At 39.5% G+C, this 21,394-nt stretch overlaps 1 protein-coding gene across 1 annotated transcript in view; it reads right to left on the bottom strand.

The window, feature by feature from the left end:
• Positions 1 to 21,394, bottom strand: part of ZSWIM7 (zinc finger SWIM-type containing 7) — a 31,454-nt gene that overhangs the window by 4,693 nt on the left and 5,367 nt on the right. Inside the window, exons 2-3 of the mRNA XM_064270369.1 lie at positions 19,248 to 19,269; positions 4,306 to 4,408 (exon numbers count right to left, since the gene is read on the bottom strand). Of these exons, the coding sequence (XP_064126439.1) occupies positions 4,306 to 4,408; positions 19,248 to 19,269 (125 nt within the window). The remainder of the gene's footprint in view (positions 1 to 4,305; positions 4,409 to 19,247; positions 19,270 to 21,394) is intronic.

Genomic DNA, 21,394 nt, shown 5'->3' with positions numbered 1-21,394 from the left:
TCCTATACTTAGTGATTTATAGGGCCCTTCCATGGGCTGCCTATACTCATAAAAATTGATGTGGAGGGAGAAGTTTCTCTCATCTACCCTTTACTGCGGTGCTTCTTAATCTTTGGTGTTTCACAGCTCACTACACCTAAGGAGAATGCCAAAACAGGTACAGTGAAGAGGAAGACAGAATTTTGAGAAGAAGAAAGTGGGAACAGACCTTTGAAAAGCATATAAGAGGGGAGAAAACAAAGCCAAGAACCTTGCAAAAGGGATGCCTCAGCTGCACGAGGCCAAGGGCTCAGGAAAGGGCAAGCCAGGGTCTGCCTACTCATCCAGCAGGATAGAAGGAGGGCCACAGATATGTAGGGGGCTTGGTGAGTGGCCCAGACCAAGAAAAAGCGGCTCTGGTAGCAGTCAAAAGGGACACACACAAAGGAGGGCTACAGGAAATGATCTGTCTGTAGTGTGAGGGACATGTCTGATGGAGAAATCACTTGTTTAAGTCTCTCCACCACCAAGAAGTCAGTTATCTTTTTTTTTTTTTTTTGAGCTGGCTTTATTCCTAGAGTTAATTTCTAAACTGGAAACTTAAAATTATTATTAGGTTCCAAGAGAAGTAGAAACATCCTGAGGGTTATCGTACAAACTCAACTGCCACTACAGAAATCTGCCGAGGGTCTTCAAATTCATTTCAGGCTCTAAGATGACAATTTAAATAAAAAATCCAGGACTTTTTTTTTTTTAATTACAATGTCAGGGCTCCCTTCCTTCCTCTTTCTCCCTAACACTGAAGTGACAGGTAAGGCTATAACCAAAGAAGAAATAGCAGATTCACGTGTTCTGCTTATGTTTGTAAAAAGCCCAGTGATTTACGTGATCTGCCATGTCAGGACAACATCTGGACTAAGTCAGCAAACTTCCTTGGGGGTTGCTAGATTACCAGAAATGGCCAACTATTGATTAATAAGATGCCTACTGTATCCTTAAAGATTTCGGCCCCAGTTACAAATTAGGTAGTAAAAAACCACATCTTATGTATTTCTGATTTTGAGGTACAACATGCTGTGAACAGCACCTATTACACCACTGAGTATCCGTGGAGGAATTTCCCTAGAGTGTCTGGGAAACTGACACCAAAGGAGAGCATTAAAGCAGACAGTTTTCTACTTAATCCTGGAAGAAAAGCCACTGACACCCAGCAGTGACATGAGTAATTCTTGGGTCTCCAAACTATTAGCAATGAATAAAACATTAGATTTCTTCTTCCTGTCATTATTTCCTGGCTCTCTTCTCCCTAGATTTAAGCTGTAGCGGACACAGGTTTTTGGAATTAGACACTGGCTGGAATGGTTCATTGGTTCCTTCTTATCGTGGGTTCCCAATCCTTTCTTGCCTGATCCTTCAAAGGCTGGCTAAGACTCAAAATAAGATGTTCAACGCCCGAGGCAGTAAATACTGTAAAGAGATGGTAAACTCTGAATCCACATTTTTCTTTTCCAGTAATGGACAGCTAGTGAACCCAATAATCGGGTAAAAATCTGAGAAATGTTTAGAAATGGAAATTGACCTCAGGGACCATCTAATTCAAATTCAGCTCCTTCACCCTTCAATGGAAAAATGACCTCCTCTTACAGAAACTGCTCCTACTTCTCCCACTCATAGTCTGGAATGTTTATCCCCAGAAGGAGAGAACTTTAAAAAAAGAAACATGCAGGAAAGAGGATACCCAGACCCACGACTGGACTTGCGTGAATCTCGTCTGGAGGAAGCTGGGCGTGGTTTCAGCCAGGTTCTCTGGAGAGTGACCCACTTAGATGATCAGCCATTTATGGGCAGAGCTTCATTTTATGACCCCTCCAAGCCTCTTAGGGTCCTTCACGGTGAGTTTAGAAGACTGCATCACCGTCCCCATGTTTGGTGCCTCGCTGGCCGAGGATTGTACATTCCCGCCCTGTTAAATACAGGCTGGCTGTGCGACCTGGTTTAGCCAGTAAATGTTGGGTAGCCAAACAGAAGCAATACAAACTGGTGTGTACCATCTCCTCTTTTCTCTCTGCCACGTGAGCCCCAATGTTCCAGATGGGGGCTGCTCCATCAACTGGGACCACTGAGTGAAGGCGTTTTGGATCAGAAGTGCAACTGACTTGTGATGGGTATGCGGCATGAATGAGGTGTAACATATTTCTGTAAGCCTCTGAGATTTGGGGTCACTGTTATCATTGCATAACAGCCTCTCCTGGCTGATGCATTCTCTCTTCTCTCAGGTGACAGCAACATGATGATTTTAGACTCATTACACATTACACCTAGAGGACAGTAACAGTATTAGAAAATAACTACAGAAAGATAACTATGTGTCAAGGCAGTGTCTCACTCAGCTTCATCATCTCATAAACCAAAAACCAAACCTGCCGCCATTGAGTCGATTGCGACTCATGGTGACCCTAGAACCCCTGAATTAAGCCAAATTCTCACTATTTTACTGAACAATGAAGACAGCCAGGTCAATCTGAGGATGTATATGGTTTCTACAGCCTCATTTAATTCAAAGTCCAAGCTCACTGCCACAATTCTAGGAAGTCAGTATTTTTATGACTAATAAAGCTACGTAATATAAAACGGGATGTGAATGAGAACAGCTAAGTCACAGTGACCAGTGGGAAAAACAAAAAGTCGACAATAATTAAAACATTTCGAACAAGATCGTTACGATTTTAACTAATAACTAATAGTTTAACTAATAACTAGATTATTAGTTGGAAGTCTGCTGGCCCAGATTAAGTTTTACATTGATATTGGAACTAAGACAAAAAATCTGGAAGTAAAAGATAAGGGAAAAACTGAAGGCCCTTCTCTTTTAGAAAAAGTGAAGGTATTTTAGCTACAAAAACAAAACACCAAGAAAGGAAACAGACACGCCTCCTCAGGCATAAACAGTGTCATTTTGTGACTCTGGCTACTGACCCGTAAATTAACCACGGAAAATTCTTCTAGTACACAGCATCTTTTGAGTAAATAAACATCATCCAAAAATTTTAACCACAGCATTCAACACTAATCACTGCATTTCCCTTAATGAAGAAACTTAGGAAGATTTTGCCCAGGTGAATGAAGTTATGCTACCATGTCGAATAGCAAGTTAATTTACCAAGCAAAGGCACCTATTATTCACTCAGAATTAACTCTTAATGATCTCTTAATAAAAGTTAACTGACACAGTTTCAGCTCTGAGAAGTTCATCACAGATGATAAGCCAGAATTCAAATACTTTGAAAATTTTTCCCCTTCCTGGTCTTCAGCAAAGCTTGGATTACATAAAAGAGCTGATGGGTTCTCTGTTACCCCTTCCAGGACAGGTAGCAAATTTTGGAGAACACTGCTTCTGTTTTCATTTAATTCACAAGCTTCTTCTGTCAATCCCAACTGCACTTAACATTTCTCATATGGCTAAAGGTGGAAGGGGATGCGGGGGGGAGGCTGGGTTTGGTCCATTATTTATACAGTCTTTACTTAAGTCTCAAATGATAAGACAGGCAGTGTGGTATAGCAGTTATGATTCTAGGCACCAGATGTGGAAGTATTTCAGAGCCTGATAAGAAGTACTAGTTACTTCACAAATCTACCTACTGTAAGCTCTGAGAGGGCAAAACTAAGGTCCAAGCAGACTACCTGCATTTAGCAGTTTGACCCTTAATAATACTTCTGGACAACAGTTTGAAAGATCATTTCTGACAGATGATCTAAGCATGCTGAAGACCTCAAAATGCATTTTGGCTTGTGCTTCTAAGCAAGAGATAATGAACAAAGTAAAGCTGTCAATAAATTCATGTGGGAAAAAGGCACCTCTATTAACAAACAAGGAGCCCTGGGGGCTCAGCAGTTGAGCTATGGCTGCTAACCAAAAGGCCAGCAGTTCAAAGCCACCAGCCGCTCCTTGGAAATCCTATGGGGCACTTCTGCTCTGTCCTATAGGATTGCTGTGAGTTGGAATCGACTTGAAGGCGATGGATTTTATTATTATTTTTTTGTATTATCAAACAATGGGAAAAGAAAAGTTGACTTAACTCCAGTAGACCTGAGAAAACAACCACTTCACATCATTTCTGGCTCTATATAATACTACTGGGTGAAGTTAATAAATCATATTTACCTTATTTTGGTTATTAATAGGTTAATCTTACTAAGTTGGGTCAAATGCTTTCCAACAGACTAGGAAGTACTTAAAGCTGGTCACCGGCTTCCACAGAAATTCATGAAAATATAGTACGTCCTAAAGAGCTTGTGTGGAGAACATCCCCACCTCCAGAATTCTACCTGGAATACACGCCTCCCACTGGGAGATGAGATTAAGGTGATGGACTGTCGGTCAACGAGGTCCAAGGCCTGGATGGCTGAGGAGCCAAAGACAAACTTGAGCCTGGAAAACAGAAGGGCTTCAGATTAGATGCCCTGACCCAGAGTCACCTCACTAACCTGACCAAAGGGTCACCATCCTCAGCAGTTAAAAAAATTTTAACTTGAAAAAAAGATAATACTATATTAAAAACCTATGTACTCACCCCCACCAGAATTAATAAACGTTAACATCTTGTTCATTTATTTCAGATCTTTTTTTAAATAAAAAGAATAAACTACACTGATTAAAAAAAAAGGCCCCTTTACACTTCTTCCCAGGGAAGCGCAAACAGTTGAGTGCTTGGCTGCTAACAAAACGGCTGGCAGTTTGAGTCCACCCAGAGGAGCCTCGGAAGAAAGCCCTGGCGATCTACTTCCAAAAAAATCAGCCACTGAAAACGCTGGGAGCACAGTTCTACGGACACACACGGGGTGGCCACAAGCTGGAGCTGCCCCGACGCACACGGGGTCGCCACGAGCTGGAGCTGCCCCGACGCACACGGGGTCGCCACGAGCTGCAGCTGCCCCGACGCACACGGGGTCGCCACGAGCTGCAGCTGCCCCGACGCACACGGGGTCGCCACGAGCTGGAACTGACCCGACGCACACGGGGTCGCCACGAGCTGGAACTGACCCAACGCACACGGGGTCGCTACGAGCTGGAGCTGCCCCCATGGCAGCTGACCTAACAGTACACTTCTTCCTAGAGCTCCTTTCATGCCTAATGCACCTACTGCCGTGCTGGTTTCCTTCCTGGTAATGTTTTTATATCTTATTATACATAGTACACGTGTGTTATACATAGTACATATACACACACATTTTTTTTTCAAATGAGTTTTAAAAACAAGAGGTATATTAAAGGCTTCTTTTTGGTAACTTGCTTTCTTCCACTCAATGTGTTTTTGAAAATGATGCATGTTGATATATACATTTTTTTATTCAACTGCCAAATAATATTCCATCTTTTATGTTTTATTTTTTTAATTTTTATTGTGCGTTAAGTGAAAGTTTACAAATCAAGTCAGTCTCTCATAGAAAAATTTATATACACCTTGCTATGTACTCCTAATTGCTCTCCCGCTTATGAGACAGCACATTCCTCCCCTCCACTCTCTTTTTGTTTCCATTCGGCCAGCTTCTGAGCCCCTGTGCCCTCTCATCTCCCCTACAGATCGGTGATGCCAACATAGTCTCGTGTCTACTTGATCCGAGAATCTCATTCTTCACCAGCATCATTTTCTAACCCATTGTGCAGGCCAATCACTGTTATGAACAGCTTGCTTTGGGAATGGTTCCTGTCCTGGGCTAATGGAAGGTCTGGGGACCATGACCATCGGGGTCCTTCCAGTCTCAGTCAGTCCATTAAGTCTGGTCTTTTAATGAGAATTTGGGGTCTGCATCCCACTGCTCTCCTGATCCCTCAGGGGTTCTCTGTTCTGTTCCCTGTCAGAGTAGTCATTGGTTGTAGCCAGGTACGATCTAGTTCTTCTGGTCTCAGGCTGACGTAGTCTCTGGTTTATGTGGCCCCTTCTGTCTCTTGGGCTCATAATTACCTTGTGTCTTTGGTGTTCTTCGTTCTCCTTTGCTCCAGGTCGTTTGAGACCAATTGATGCATCTTAGATGGACACTTGCTAATGTTTAAGACCCCACACACCACTCTCCAAAGTAGGATGCAGAATGTTTACTTCATAGACTTTATTATGCCAACTGACTTAGATGTCCCCTGAGACCATGGTCCCCAAGCCCCCACCCCTGCTACACTGGCCTTTGAAGCTTTCAGTTTATGAAACTTCTTTGCTTTTGGTTTAGTCCAGTTGTGCTGACCTCCCCTGTGCTGTGTTGTCTTTCCCTTCACCTAAAGTAGTTCTTATCCACTATCTAATCAGTGAATAACCCGCTCCCTCACTCCCTCCCTCCCTGCTCTCATAACCATCAAAGAATATATTCTTCTGTTAAAACTCTTTCTCGAGTTTTTATAATAGTGGTCTTATACAGTATTTGTCCTTTTGCAACTAATTTCACTCAGTATAATGCCTTCTAGATTCCTCCATGTTATTGAAACGTTTCAGATTCATCACTGTTCTTTATCGATGCGTAGTATTCAACTGTGTGAATATACCATAATTTACCCATTCATCTGTTGATGGGCACCTTTGTTGCTTCTGTCTTTCTGCTGTTGATCACGGGTGGGCATATATCTGTTCGTGTAAAGGCTCTTATTTCTCCAGGATACATTCCAAGGAGTGGAATTGCTGGGTCATACGGTAGTTCTATTTCCAGCTTTTTCAGTAAGCGCCAAATCAATTTCCAAAGTGGCTGTACCATTTTATATTCCCACCAGCAGTGTATAAGTGTTCCAGTCTCTCAACAACCTCTCCAACATTTATTGTGTTTTTTGGATTAATGCCAGCCTTGTTGGAGTGAGATGGGATCTCACTGTAGTTTTTTTTTTAATTAACTTTTATTGAGCTTCAAGTGAACGTTTACAAATCTAGTCAGTCTGTCACATATAAGTTTACATACATCTTACTCTGTACTCCCACTTGCTCTCCCCCTAATGAGTCAGCCCTTCCAGTCTCTCCTTTCGTGACAATTTTGCCAGCTTCCCACTCTCTCTATCCTCCCATCCCCCCTCCAGACAGGAGATGCCAACACAATCTCAAGTGTCCACCTGATATAATTAGCTCACTCTTCATCAGCATCTCTCCCACCCACTGTCCAGTCCCTTTCATGTCTGATGAGTTGTCTTCGGGGATGGTTCCTGTCCTGTGCCAACAGAAGGTCTGGGGACCATGGCTGCCGGGATTCCTCTAGTCTCAGTCAGACCATTAAGTATGGTCTTTTTATGAGAATTTGGGGTCTGCATCCCACTGATCTCCTGCTCCCTCAGGGGTCCTCTGTTGTGCTCCCTGTCAGGGCAGTCATCGATTGTGGCTGGGCACCAACTAGTTCTTCTGGTCTCAGGATGATGTAGGTCTCTGGTTCATGTGGCCCTTTCTGTCTCTTGGGGTCTTAGTTGTCGTGTGACCTTGGTGTTCTTCATTCTCCTTTGCTCCAGGTGGTTTGAGACCAATTGATGCATCTTAGATGGCCGCTTGTTAGCATTTAAGACCCCAGACGCCACATTTCAAAGTGGGATGCAGAATGTTTTCATAATAGAATTATTTTGCCAATTGACTTAGAAGTCCCCTTAAACCATGGTCCCCAAACCCCTGCCCTTGCTCCGCTGACCTTTGAGGCATTCATTTTATCCCGGAAACTTCTTTGCTTTTGGTCCAGTCCACTTGAGCTGACCTTCCATGTATTGAGTGTTGTCCTTCCCTTCACCTAAAGCAGTTCTTATCTACTAATTAGTCAATAAAAAACCCTCTCCCTCCCTCCCTCCCTCATAACCACAAAAGTATGTGTTCTTCTCAGTTTTTACTATTTCTCAAAATCTTATAATAGTGGTCTTATACAATATTTGTCCTTTTGCCTCTGACTTATTTCACTCAGCATAATGCCTTCCAGGTTCCTCCATGTTATGAAATGTTTCACAGATTCGTCACTGTTCCTTACCAATGCGTAATATTCCATTGTGTGAACATACCACAATTTATTTACCCATTCATCCGTCGATGGACACCTTGGTTGCTTCCAGCTTTTTGCTATTGTAAACAGAGCTGCAATAAACATGGGTGTGCATATATCTGTTTGTGTGAAGGCTCTTGTTTCTCTAGGGTATATTCCGAGGAGTGGGATTTCTGGGTTGTATGGTAGTTCTATTTCTAACTGTTTAAGATAACGCCAGATAGATTTCCAAAGTGGTTGTACCATTTTACATTCCCACCAGCAGTGTATGAGAGTTCCAATCTCTCCGCAGCCTCTCCAACATTTATTATTTTGTGTTTTTTGGATTAATGCCAGCCTTGTTGGAGTGAGATGGAATCTCATCGTAGTTTTAATTTGCATTTCTCTAATGGCTAATGATCGAGAGCATTTTCTCATGTATCTGTTAGCTGCCTGAATATCTTCTTTAGCGAAGTGTGTGTTCATATCCTTTGCCCACTTCTTGATTGGGTTGTTTGTCTTTTTGTGGTTGAGTTTTGACAGAATCATGTAGATTTTAGAGATCAGGTGCTGGTCGGAGATGTCATAGCTGAAAATTCTTTCCCAGTCTATAGGTGGTCTTTTTCCTCTTTTGGTGAAGTCTTTAGATGAGCATAGGTGTTTGATTTTTAGGAGCTCCCAGTTATCGGGTTTCTCTTTGTCATTTTTGGTAATGTTTTGTATTCTGTTTATGCCTTGTATTAGGGCTCCTAGGGTTGTCCCTATTTTTTCTTCCATGATCTTTATCGTTTTAGTCTTTATGTTTAGGTCTTTGATCCACTTGGAGTTAGTTTTTGTGCATGGTGTGAGGTATGGGTCCTGTTTCATTTTTTTGCAAATGGATATCCAGTTATACCAGCACCATTTGTTAAAAAGACTATCTTTTCCCCAATTAACTGACACTGGTTCTTTGTCAAATACCATACGTGGATGGATTTATATATGGGTTCTCAATTCTGTTCCATTGGTCTATGTGCCTGTTGTTGTACCAGTACCAGGCTATGTTGACTACTGTGGCTGTATAATAGCTTCTGAAATCAGGTAGAGTGAGGCCTCCCACTTTCTTCCTCTTTTTCAGCAATGCTTTGCCTATCCGAGGCTTCTTTCCCTTCCATATGAAATTGGTGATTTGTTTCTCTATCACCTTAAAAAATGACATTGGAATTTGGATCGGATGTGCGTTATATGTATAGATGGCTTTTGGTGGAATAGACATTTTTACTATGTTAAGTCTTCCTATCCATGAGCAAGGTATGTTTTTCCACTTAAGTATGTCCTTTTGAATTTCTTGTAGTAGAGCTTTGTAGTTTTCTTTGTATAGGTCTTTTACATCCTTGGTAAGATTTATTCCTAAGTATTTTATCTTCTTGGGGGCTACTGTGAATGGTATTTATTTGGTTATTTCCTCTTCGGTGTTCTTTTTGTTGATGTAGAGGAATCCAAGTGATTTTTGTATGTTTTTTTTATGACCTGAAACTCTGCCAAACTCTTCTATTAGTTTCAGTAGTTTTCTGGAGGATTCCTTAGGGTTTTCTGTGTATAAGACCATGTCATCTGCAAATAGAGATAATTTTACTTCCTCCTTGCCAATCCGGATGCCTTTTATTTCTTTGTCTAGCCTAATTGCCCTGGCTAGGACTTCAAGTACGATGTTGAATAAGAGCGGTGGTAAAGGGCATCCTTGTCTGGTTCCCATTCTCAAGGGAAATGCTTTCAGGTTCTCTCCATTTAGAGTGATATTGGCTGTTGGCTTTGCATAGATGCCCTTTATTATGTTGAGGAATTTTCCTTCAATTCCTATTTTGGTGAGAGTTTTTATCATAAATGGGTGTTGGACTTTGTCAAATGCCTTTTCTGCATCAATTGATAAGATCATGTGGTTTTTGTCTTTTGTTTTATTTATGTGATGGATTACATTAATGGTTTTTCTGATATTAAACCAGCCTTGCATACCTGGTATAAATCCCACTTGATCGTGGTGAATTATTTTTTTGATATGCTGTTGAATTCTATTGGCTAGAATTTTGTTAAGGATTTTTGCATCTATGTTCATGAGGGATATAGGTCTGTAATTTTCTTTTTTTGTAATGTCTTTACCTGGTTTTGGTATCAGGGAGATGGTGGCTTCATAGAATGAGTTGGGTAGTATTCCGTCATTTTCTATGCTTTGAAATACCTTCAGTAGTAGTGGTGTTAACTCTTCTCAGAAAGTTTGGTAGAACTCTGCAGTGAAGCCGTCCGGGCCAGGGCTTTTTTTTGTTGGGAGTTTTTGGATTACTGTTTCAATCTCTTTTTTTGTTATGGGTCTATTTAGTTGTTCTACTTCTGAATGTGTTAGTTTAGGTAGGTAGTGTTTTTCCAGGAATTCATCCATTTCTTCTAGGTTTGCAAATTTGTTAGAGTACAATTTTTTGTAATAATCTGATATGATTCCTCTAATTTCAGTTGGTTCTGTTGTGATGTGGTTCTTCTCATTTCTTATTCGGGTTATTTGTTTCCTTTCCTGTATTTCTTTAGTCAGTCTAGCCAATGGTTTATCAATTTTGTTAATTTTTTCAAAGAACCAGCTTTTGGCTTTGTTAATTCTTTCAATTGTTTTTCTGTTCTCTAATTCATTTAGTTCAGCTCTAATTTTTATTATTTGTTTTCTTCTGGTGCCTGATGGATTCTTTTGTTGCTCACTTACTATTTGTTCAAGTTGTAGGGACAGTTCTCTGATTTTGGCTCTTTCTTCTTTTTGTATGTGTGCACTTATCGATATAAATTGGCCTCTGAATACTGCTTTTGCTGTGTCCCAGAGGTTTTGATAGGAAGTATTTTCACTCTCATTGCCTTCTATGAATTTCCTTATTCCCTCCTTGATGTCTTCTATAACCCAGTCTTTTTTCAGGAGGGTATTGTTCATTTTCCAAGTATTTGATTTCTTTTCCCTAGTTTTTCTGTTATTGATTTCTAGTTTTATTGCCTTGTGGTCTGAGAAGATGCTTTGTAATATTTTGATGTTTTGGACTCTGCAAAGGTTTGTTTTATGACCTAATATGTGATCTATTCTAGAGAATGTTCCATGTGCGCTAGAAAAAAAGTATACTTTGCAGCCGTTGGGTGGAGAGTTCTGTATAAGTCAATGAGGTCAAGTTGGTTGATTGTCGTAATTAGGTCTTCCGTGTCTCTATTGAGCTTCTCACTGGATGTCCTGTCCTTCTCTGGAAGTGGTGTGTTGAAGTCTCCTACTATAATTGTGGAGGTGTCTATCTCACTTTTCAGTTCTGTTAAAATTTGATTTATGTATCTTGCAGCCCTGTCACTGGGTGCATAAATACTTAATATGGTTATGTCTTCCTGATCAATTGTCCCTTTTATCATTATGTAGTGTCCTTCTTTATCCTTTGTGGTGGATTTAAGTCTAAAGTCTATTTTGTCAGAAATTAATATTGCTACTCCTCTTTTTTGCTTATTGTTTGCTTGATATATTTTTTTCCATCCTTTGAGTTTTAGTTTGTTTGTGTCTCTAAGTCTAAGGTGTGTCTCTTGTAGGCAGCATATAGACGGATCGTGTTTCTTTATCCAGTCCGAGACTCTCTGTCTCTTTATTGGTACATTTAGTCCATTTACATTCAGCGTAATTATAGATAAATAAGTGTTTAGTGTTGTCATTTTGATGCCTTTTTATGTGTGTTGTTGACCATTTCATTTTTCCACATACTTTTTTGTGCTGAGACATTTTTCTTAGTAAATTGTGAGATCCTCATTTTCGTAGTGTTTGACTTTATGTTTGTTGAGTTTTTCTTGGCTTTTATCTTGAGTTATGGAGTTGTTATACCTCTTTGTGGTTACCTTATTATTTACCCCTATTTTTGTAAGTAAAAACCTAACTTGTATTGTTCTTTATCTCCTTGTATCACTCTCCATATGGCAGTTGTATGCCTCCTGTATTTAGTCCCTCTTTTTGATTACTGTGATGTTTTACATATTGACTTCCGTGATTCCGTTATGAGTATTTTTTTTTTTAATCTTAATTTGTTTTTGTGATTTCCCTATTTGAGTCGATATCAGGATGTTCTGTTTTGTGACCTTGTGTTGTGCTGGTACCTGATATTATTGGTTTTCTGACCAAACAATATCCTTTAGTATTTCTTGTAGCTTTGGTTTGGTTTTTGCAAATTCTCTAAACTTGTGTTTATCTGTAAATATCTTAATTTCGCCTTCATATTTCAGAGAGACTTTTGCTGGATATATGATCCTTGGCTGGCAGTTTTTCTCCTTCAGTGCTCTGTGTATGTCGTCCCATTCCCTTCTTGCCTGCATGGTTTCTGCTGAGTAGTCTGAACTTATTCTTATTGATTCTCCCTTGAAGGAAACCTTTCTTTTCTCCCTGGCTGCTTTTATAATTTTGTCTTTATCTTTGGTTTTGGCGAGTTTGATGATAATATGTCTTGGTGTTTTTCTTTTTGGGTCAATCTTAAATGGGGTTCGATGAGCATCTTGGATAGATATCCTTTCATCTTTCATGATGTCAGGGAAGTTTTCTGTCAGGAGTTCTTCAAGTATTTTTTCTGTGTTTTCTGTCCTCCCTCCCTGTTCTGGGACTCCAATCACACACAAGTTATCCTTCTTGATAGAGTCCCACATGTTATTCTTAGGGTTTCTTCATTTTTTTAAATTCTTTTATCTGATTTTTTTCAGCTATGTTGGTGTTAATTCCCTGGTCCTCCAGATGTCCCAGTCTGCATTCTAATTGCTCGAGTCTGCTCCTCTGACTTCCTATTGCATTGTCTAATTCTGTAATTTTATTGTTAATCTTTTGGATTTCTACATGCTGTCTCTCTGTGGATTCTTGCAACTTATTAATTTTTCCACTATGTTCCTGAATAATGTTTTTGAGTTCTTCAACAGTTTTATCAGTGTGTTCCTTGGCTTTTTCTGCAGTTTGCCTTATTTCGTTTGTGATGTCTTGAAGCATTCTGTAAATTAGTTTTTTATATTCTGTATCTGATAATTTCAGGATTGTATCTTCATTTGGGAAAGATTTTGATTCTTTTGTTTGGGGGGTTGTAGAAGCTGTCATGGTCTGCTTCTTTATGTGGTTTGATATGGACTGCTGTCTCCAAGCCATCACTGGGAAACTAGTTTTTCCAGAAAATCCGCTAAAAAAAAATGCAGTCAGATCCCTATCAGAATTGCCTTTGGATTATAACCGCCACCTTGTTCCCTGTAAGGATGAAAGTCTGAGATTTGGATCATATATGCTTGGCTGTAGCTGGTTCTGTGTTTTTAGTCCGATTAGGGGTGGATTTTTGGTCCCTGGGTTTTTTTTTTTTTTTTTTTTGGTTCCTTCTCTCAGGCTGAAAGAGTGGGTTAGGAAAAGACCAAAAGAAAAAAAAGAAAAAAAAAGGGGGGGGGGAGCAAAGCCGCCGCGGAGCCGGAGCCCTTCTCTCTCTGGCTCAGGCAATTCCAATGTTAATGAAGCCGCCTGGGGAGGGTGGGGGAGGGATCAGAGAAATAGGAGAGTAGCACCTCAGAATATAGCCAGAGTTGCTTGGCTTGCTTGGAATGACTATTATATCTGAGATTCCCGTGTCGCGTGTCGCCTATGTGTGCTGGCTGTGTGGAGATTGCCCCGGGGGTCTGGTCCTCTGAAGCTACCCGCTGCCAGTCCAAATCCTAGCTTCAAGGTTCCCCTGCTGGGACGCTTTACTCCCGGCTCCAAAATCAGTCGCTGCCTCCCAGGGATTTCTTGTCCCGCCAGCCGCGTTGCCGCGCCGCCTCCGCGAACCGGCTGGGCCCCCTCCCGGGGTTAGTTCAGGGGAGTGGAGCAGCTCCCCGTGCTTGTGCCGTGACAGCGCCCAGTCAAAATCCCGGTGGCACAATTCCCCGGCTGGGACGCTGCTCTCCCAGCTCCAAGACCAGTCACTGCCTCCTGGGGACTTCTCCCACTGGCTGCGTCGCCACGCCGCCCGCGCGAACTGGCTGGGCCCCCTCCCGGGGTGAGTTAAGGGGGGTAGGGCTGGGCCCCTTGTTTGCACCGTCAGCTCCCCTGGGGTCTGCCCTAAATCGGGTGCCAAAGGTTACCTGACTGGGACGCTGGCTCCAGGCTCTGAAAACACTCGCTGCTTCCCCGTATTTGTTCATTTTCCGTCTCTAAATCTGTGTTTGTTGTTCAGGGTTCGTAGATTGTTATGTACGTGGTCGATTCACTTGTTTTTCCGAGTCTTTCTTGCAAGAGGGATCCGAGGTAGCGTCTACCTAGTCCGCCATCTTGGCCCCGCCTCCTCACTAGCCTTATTGATACAATCCTCATTGTAGTTTTGATTTGCATTTCTCTAATGGCTAATGATCGTAAGCATTTCCTCATTTATCTGTTAGCTACCTGAATGTCTTCTTTGGTGAACTGTCTGTTCATATCGTTTGCCCCTTTTTTAATTGTGTTATTTATTTTTTATTTTTTGTAGTTGAGTTTTTGCAGTATCACGTAGATTTTAGACATCAGGCTAAATAAAAATGTCATAGCTAAAAACTTTTTCCTGGTCTGTAGGTAGTCTCTTTACTCTTTTGGTGAAGTGTTTAGACAAACATAGGTGTTTGATTTTTAGGAGCTCGCAGTTATCTAGTTTCTGTCTGCATTGTTAATAATGTTTTGTATACTGTTCATACCATGTGTTAGGGCTCCTAATGTTGTCCCTATTTTTTCTTCCATAATCTTTATTATTTTAGATTTTATATTTAGGTTTTTGATCCATTTTGAGTTAGTTTTTGTGCATGGTGTGATGTATGGGTCCTGTTTCATTTTTCTGCAGATGGATATCCAGTTATGGCAGCACCATTTGTTAAAAAGGCTTTTCCCCATTTAACTGATTTTGGGCCTTTGTCAAATATCAACTGCTCATATGTGGATGGATTTATGTCTGGATTCTCAATTCTGTTCCATTGGTCTATGCATCTGTTGTTGTCCCAGTACCAGGCTGTTTTGACTACTGCGGCGGTATAATACGTTCTAAAATCAGGTAGAGTGAGGCCTCCCACTTTGCTCTTCTATTTCAGTAATGCTTTACTTATTCTGGGCCTCTTTCCCTTCCATTTGAAGTTGGTGATTCATTTCTCCATCTCACTGAAAAATGTTGGTGGAATCTGGATCAGAATTGCATTGTATCTACACATCACTTTTGGTAGAACAGACATTTTTACAATGTTAAGTTTTCCTATCCATGAGCAAGGTATGTTTTTCCACTTTTGTAGGTCTCTTTTGGTTTCCTGCAGAAGTGTTTTGTAGTTTTCTTTGTATGAGTCTTTTACATCTCTGGTGAGATTTATTCCTTAGTATTTTATTTTCTTGTGGGGTACTGTGAGTGGTATTGATTAGGGACTTCCTCTTCGATGTTCTTTTTGTTGGTGTAGAGGAGTCCAACTGATTTTTGTATGTTTATCTTGTATCCTGATACTCTGCTGAACTCTTCAATTAGTTTCAGTAGCTTTCTGGAGGATTCCTTAGGGTTTTCTGTGTATAAGATCATGTCATCTGCAAATAGAGACTTTTCTTCCTTGCCAATCTGGATGCCCTTTATTTCTTTATCTAGCTTAATTGCTCCGGCTAGGACCTCCAGCACAATGTTGAATAAGAGCGGTGATAAGGGGCATCCTTGTCTGATTTCTGATCTCAAGGAGGATGCTTTCAGACTCTCTCCATTTAGGATGACGTTGGCTATTGGCTTTGTATAAGTGCCCTTTATTATGTTGAGGAATTTCCTTTCTATTCCTATTTTGCTGAGAGTTATCATGAACGGGTGCTGAACTTTGTCAAATGCCTCTTCTGCATCAATTGATAAAATCACAATTCTTGTCTTTTGTTTTATTTATATGTCGGATTGTTTTTCTAATGTTGAACCATTCTTGCATACCTGGTATGAATCCCACTTGGTCATGGTGAATTATTTTTTTGATATGTTGTTCTATTGGCTAGAATTTGGTTGAGGATTTTGGCATCTAAGTTCATGAGGGATATAGGTGTGTAATTTTCTTTTTTTGTGGTATCTTTACTTGGTTTTGGTATCAAGGACATGCTGGCTTCATAGGATGAGTTTGGGAGTATTCTATCCTTTTCTATGCTCTGAAATACATTTAGCAGTGTTAACTCTTCTCTGAATGTTTGGTATAAATCTGCATAAAGTCATCCCAGCCAGGGTTTTTTTTTTCTGTTGGGAGTTTTTCGATTACCTTTTCAATCTCTTTTGTTATGCATCTATTTAGTTGTTCTGCCTGTTTGTGTTAGTTTAGGTAGGTATTGTGTTTCCAGGAATTCATCCATTTCTTCTAGATTTTCGAATTGTTAGAGTACAATTTCTCACAGTAATCTGATATGATTCTTTTAATTTTAGTTGGGTCTGTTGTAATATCGCCCTTCTCATTTCTTCTTCGGGTTATTTGCTTCCTCTCCTGTTTTTCTTTTGTTAGTTTGGCCAGTGGTTTATCAATTTTGTTAATTTTTTCAAAGAACCAGCTTTTGATCTTGTTAATTCTTTGAACTGTTTTTCTATTTAATTCTGCTCTGATTTTTATGATTTGCTTTCTTCTTGTGCCTGAGGGTTTCTTTTGTTGCTCTATTTGTTCAAGTTGTAGGCATAATTCTTTGATTTTGGCCCTTTCTCCTTTTTGTATGTATGCAATTATGGATATAAATTGACCTCTGAGCAAAGCTCTCCCAATGTCCCAAAGATTCTGATAGGAAGTGTTTTTATTCTCATTGGATTCTATGAGCTTCTTTATTCCATCCTTAATGTCTTCTATAATCCAGTCTTCTTTGTGCAGGGTATTATTCAGTTTCCAAGTGTTTGATTTCTTTTCCTTGCTTTTTCTGTTATTGATTTCTACTTTCATGGCCTTATGGTCAGAGAAGATGTTTTGTAGTATTTCAGTGTTTTGGATTCTGCTAAGGCTTGCTTTATGACCTAATGTGTGGTACTCTTAGAGAATGGTCCATGTGCACTAGAAAATAAGTATACTTGGCTGATGTTGGGGGAATGTTCTGTATATGTCTATAAAGTCAAGGTGGTTGACTGTGGCGTTTAGATCTTCCATGTCTTTATTGAGCTTCTTTATGGATGTCCTGTCCTTCACCGAAAGTGGTGTGTTGAAGCCTCTACTATAATTGTGGAACCGTCTCTCTTTTCAATGGTGTTAGGTTGTTTTATGTATCGTGCAGCCCTGTCGTTGGGTGCATAAACATTTAATATGGTTATATCCTCCTGGTATATTGTCCCTTTAATCATTATATAGTGTCCTTCCTTAACCTTTGTGGTGGATTTAACTTTAAAGTCCATTTTGTCAGAAATTAATTTTGCCACTCCTGGTCTTTTTTGATTGTTGTTTGTTTGATATATTTTTTTCCATCCTTTGAGTTTTTGTCTGTCTTAAGTCTAAGGTGTGTCTCTTGTAGGCAGTGTATAGACGGATTGTGTTTTTTTATCCATTCCGTCACTGTCTCTTTATTGGTGCATTCAGTCCATTTACATCCAGCATAATTATGGATTTTTTTTTATGAATTTAGTGTAGTTATTTTGATATCTTTTTTGTGTGTTGAGTTTCTTTTTCCCACTTAATTTTTTGTGCCGAGTAGTTTATATATTGTCTTTTCCTGATATTCCTTGTTGTTGATTTTGTTTCTGCTGAGTCTCTATTTTTTTCTTGTGTTTTGTTTTGATGTGTAGGATAGTTTGTCTCCTTTGTGGTTACCGTAATATCAACTCCTGCTTTTCTAAATTTAAACCTTTTATTTTTTTGTATCGCTTTGTCTTCCATTCCATATGAAAGATCTGTATTTCTTAGTTCCTCTTTATTAATGTTGTCTCGTTTAACGTAATAACATCATTGTTTCCCTTTTCTTAAAATCTTGGTTTATTTTTGTGATTTCCCTGTCTGGGTTGACATCTGATTGCTGTGTCCGGTGTTCCAGTCTTGGGTTGATACCTGATATTATTGATTTATTAACCAAAGAACTCCGTTCAGTATTTCTTGTAGTTTTGGTTTGGTTTTTATGAAACCCAGAAAAACCAACCCAATGGTTTTTATGAATTCCCTAAAATTCTGTTTATCTGGAAATGTCCCAATTTCACCTTCACATTTGACAGACAATTTTGCTGGATATATGATTCTTGGCTGGCAATTTTTTTCCTTCAGTACTTTATTTAAGTCATCCCATTGCCTTTTTGCCCACATGGTTTCTGCCAAGCAGTCCGAGCTTATTCTTATTGACTCTCCTTTGTAGGTGACTTTTCGTTCATCTGTAGCTGGTCTTAAAATTCTCTATCTTTGGTTTTGGCAAGTTTGATTATAATATGTCCTGGTGACTTTAAGATCTACCTTATGTGGAGTTTGGTGAGCATCATGGATAGATATCTTCTCATCTTTCATGATATCAGGGAAGTTTTATGCCAACAAATCTTCAACAATTCTCTCTGTATTTTCTGTTATCCCTCCCTGTTCTGGTACTCCACTAGTAGGTTATTTCTCTTGATACAGTCCTACATGATTCTTAATTCTTATTACTTTAATTTGTATTTGAATGATTGTTAGGAAGATTTATCTTTTGTTTTTAGAAGTTTTGACCATTTACATTCTTTTATTATTTGCCCATTTTCTTTGTTTTTAATGCAGTAATTTTTAAAAATAATATGCAATCCTTGTAACATTTTTTAAAAAACAGAGAAAGATTAAAGCCTTTTATTAAATTCTACCTCCCTTCCATCCACCCAAGGTAACCACCAGTACAAGTTAGTGTGTATCCTTCTGGACTTTTAAATATAAGTATATAAGCAATTAAACGTCACTTATCCTTAGGTAGCTTTCACTTTTTTTGTTGCTATTGAGGATATAATTATATCACTGAACTTTGTAGTATGAAGGAAAATGTTTTTAATTTCTGCATTTTAAAAAACTGGCTGTTTTACTGTATTCTCCTGGGTTTTTTATATATAGACAGTTATATCATCTGCAAAAAATGATAATTGTCTATCCTTGCAGGTAAGTAAACTTCTAATTTCTTTTTCATGTGTTAGTGTATCAGCTACAACTTCTAGAACAATATTAAACAAGAATGGTAAACAGGACAACATGGGAATGCCTTGTACTCTTCACTTCAGACAGATTTTAACAGTCATGTCAAGAAAATACTGTTCCAGTTCAGTAAGACTATTTTAAAAAATTAAGAGTTGATGTTGAAAGGATTTAGGTCTTAGAACACACTGATGATTTAAAAAAAAAACAACAACAACATAACTTACGATAATAGATGCTCATCAGGAACTGCAAAATAGAAATGGAAAAAAAATTATAATCATTAAACCAATCAAAATCTTTCAGTCAGCTGAGCTGTTAACCACTGCACCACCAGGGCTCCTCCATGTTAAACCAATGACCATAAAATCTTAAAAAGACTATAACCAAAAAGACACGTGTGAGATGGTGAATTAAACCTATGCATCTAATTTTATTCCTTGCGAAAACTCCGTTTAAACAATAATAAAACAATTTTTTTAAAAAAGAAATAATCTACAAAGGAGAACAGGAGAGGAAGCAACAGTTAAGATATAATGGAAGCTGATGGAAGAGCCAAAAATACTTAGCCAGATCCGAGAAAACTGAATCCTAAGCTGGCTGTGAGAAGACCCAAGAACTAACTAGATTTACACCCCAGAGTACTCTACCCACCTCTCCTAATTTAAAACAAAAACAAAATGAAACAAAACCCCCCTCAGAAGTTGGTGTAAACCTGATTTACACTCCATAACCCCCTACCCACCTCTCCCAATTTAAAAAAACCTCTCAGAAATTGGTGGCACCAAATAGCTCTGGAATTGGGGATGAAGCAGGAGAGTGAAAATAAGGAAGGCTCTTTGAAAATAAGTTTAAGAAGCAATAGGACCTCAGTTCCCTTCCTCTGCTCTAAGCGACTGCCTTCTCTCTCTCTGACAAAAGGCTAGGTTTATTTTCTACAGATTAAAACACGGGATATCTGGACTGGGAGGAAATACCATGCACAGTTTAGGTTAAGAGCATCGCATTGAAAATGGGGACCTCTTACCCTCTTCCCCAACATGGCTCCCATAACACAGGCAATCAGGCCTTTTGTCCTCTAAGCAAGAGACTGGAAGAGTCTTCCCTGGGCAATCTGGCCAGCCCAAGAAGAATGGAATGGAATGATTTCCCCAAGTAAACAGCCTAATGGGGTCAAGTACAGTGAAACTGACAGTCTATAAGCCCCATCAATCCACTCAGTGCTTCTAATAAAATTTTTAGTCTTCCATTCTTGACCAGACATGACCAGACAACCAAGGGTTACCAGACATTAAAAGAAAGGAGATAAACAAAACAAACCAAAGAAAGCTAGTCAGAGGAAAAACTACAAAGTAAATTTCAAACACCTAGAAAAAAGATATCAGTGCAAGCGTGAAATGGGCACGAGATACAATAAAAAAGGAATCTTCAGAAAAAGGAGCTGTAAATTAAATATAATAGAAACGAAAAACTGAATATAATTTTTTGTGTGTGTGTGATTTCCCTATCTGGGTTGATACCTGGTTGCTTTGTCCTGTGTTCTAGTTGTGGGTTGTTATCTGATGTTATTGACTTTCTAACTGGAGGACTCCCTTTAATATTTCCTGTAGTATTGGTTTGGTTTTTGCCAATTCCCTAAGCTCCTGTTTGTATAGCGATGTCCTAATTCTGCCATTATATACGAGAGGCAGTTTTGCCAGATAAGTAATTCTTGGCTTGCAATTTTTTTCCTTCAAGATTTTATAATGTCCTCCCATTGTCTTCTTGCCTGCATGGTTTCTACTGAGTAGTCCAAGCTTAGTCTTACTGACTCTCCTTTATAGGTGACTTTTTTGTTTACCCCTAGCCACTCATAAAATTCTCTTTAGTTTTGTGAAATGTGATTATGCCTTCAAGACTTTATCTTAGGATCTACCTTGTGAGGGGTTCAACGAGCATCTTGGATAAATATCTTCTCGTCCTTCATAATATCAGGGAAGTTTTCTGCCAACAACTCTTCAATAATTCTCTCTGTATTTTCTGTCCCCCCCCCCGCCCCCGCTGCCCCAGCACCTCAATTGCTCATAGGTTATTCCTCTTGAGAGTCCCATGTAGTTCTCATGGCTTCTTAAATGTTTAAAATTCTTTTATCTGAATTTTCCTCAAATATGTCAGTGCCAAGTGCTTTACCTCCAATCTAATTCTGACGTCCATTGCCTCAATTCTGCTCTTATGACTTTCTACTGAATTGTCTAATTCTGAAATTTTACCGTTAATCTTTTGAATTTGATATCTATGGATTCTTCTAGCCTATTAAGTTTGTCATTATACTCTTGTTTAGTCTGCTTAAGTTCCTCTAATGCTTTGTCTTTGTGTTCCTTGGCTTGTTCTGCGT

This window comes from Loxodonta africana, chromosome 18 (genome assembly GCF_030014295.1).
Source record: "Loxodonta africana isolate mLoxAfr1 chromosome 18, mLoxAfr1.hap2, whole genome shotgun sequence".
NCBI lineage: Eukaryota > Metazoa > Chordata > Mammalia > Proboscidea > Elephantidae > Loxodonta > Loxodonta africana.
Note: the sequence above shows the minus strand (reverse complement) of the source record. Positions and strands in the feature narration are given on the sequence as shown.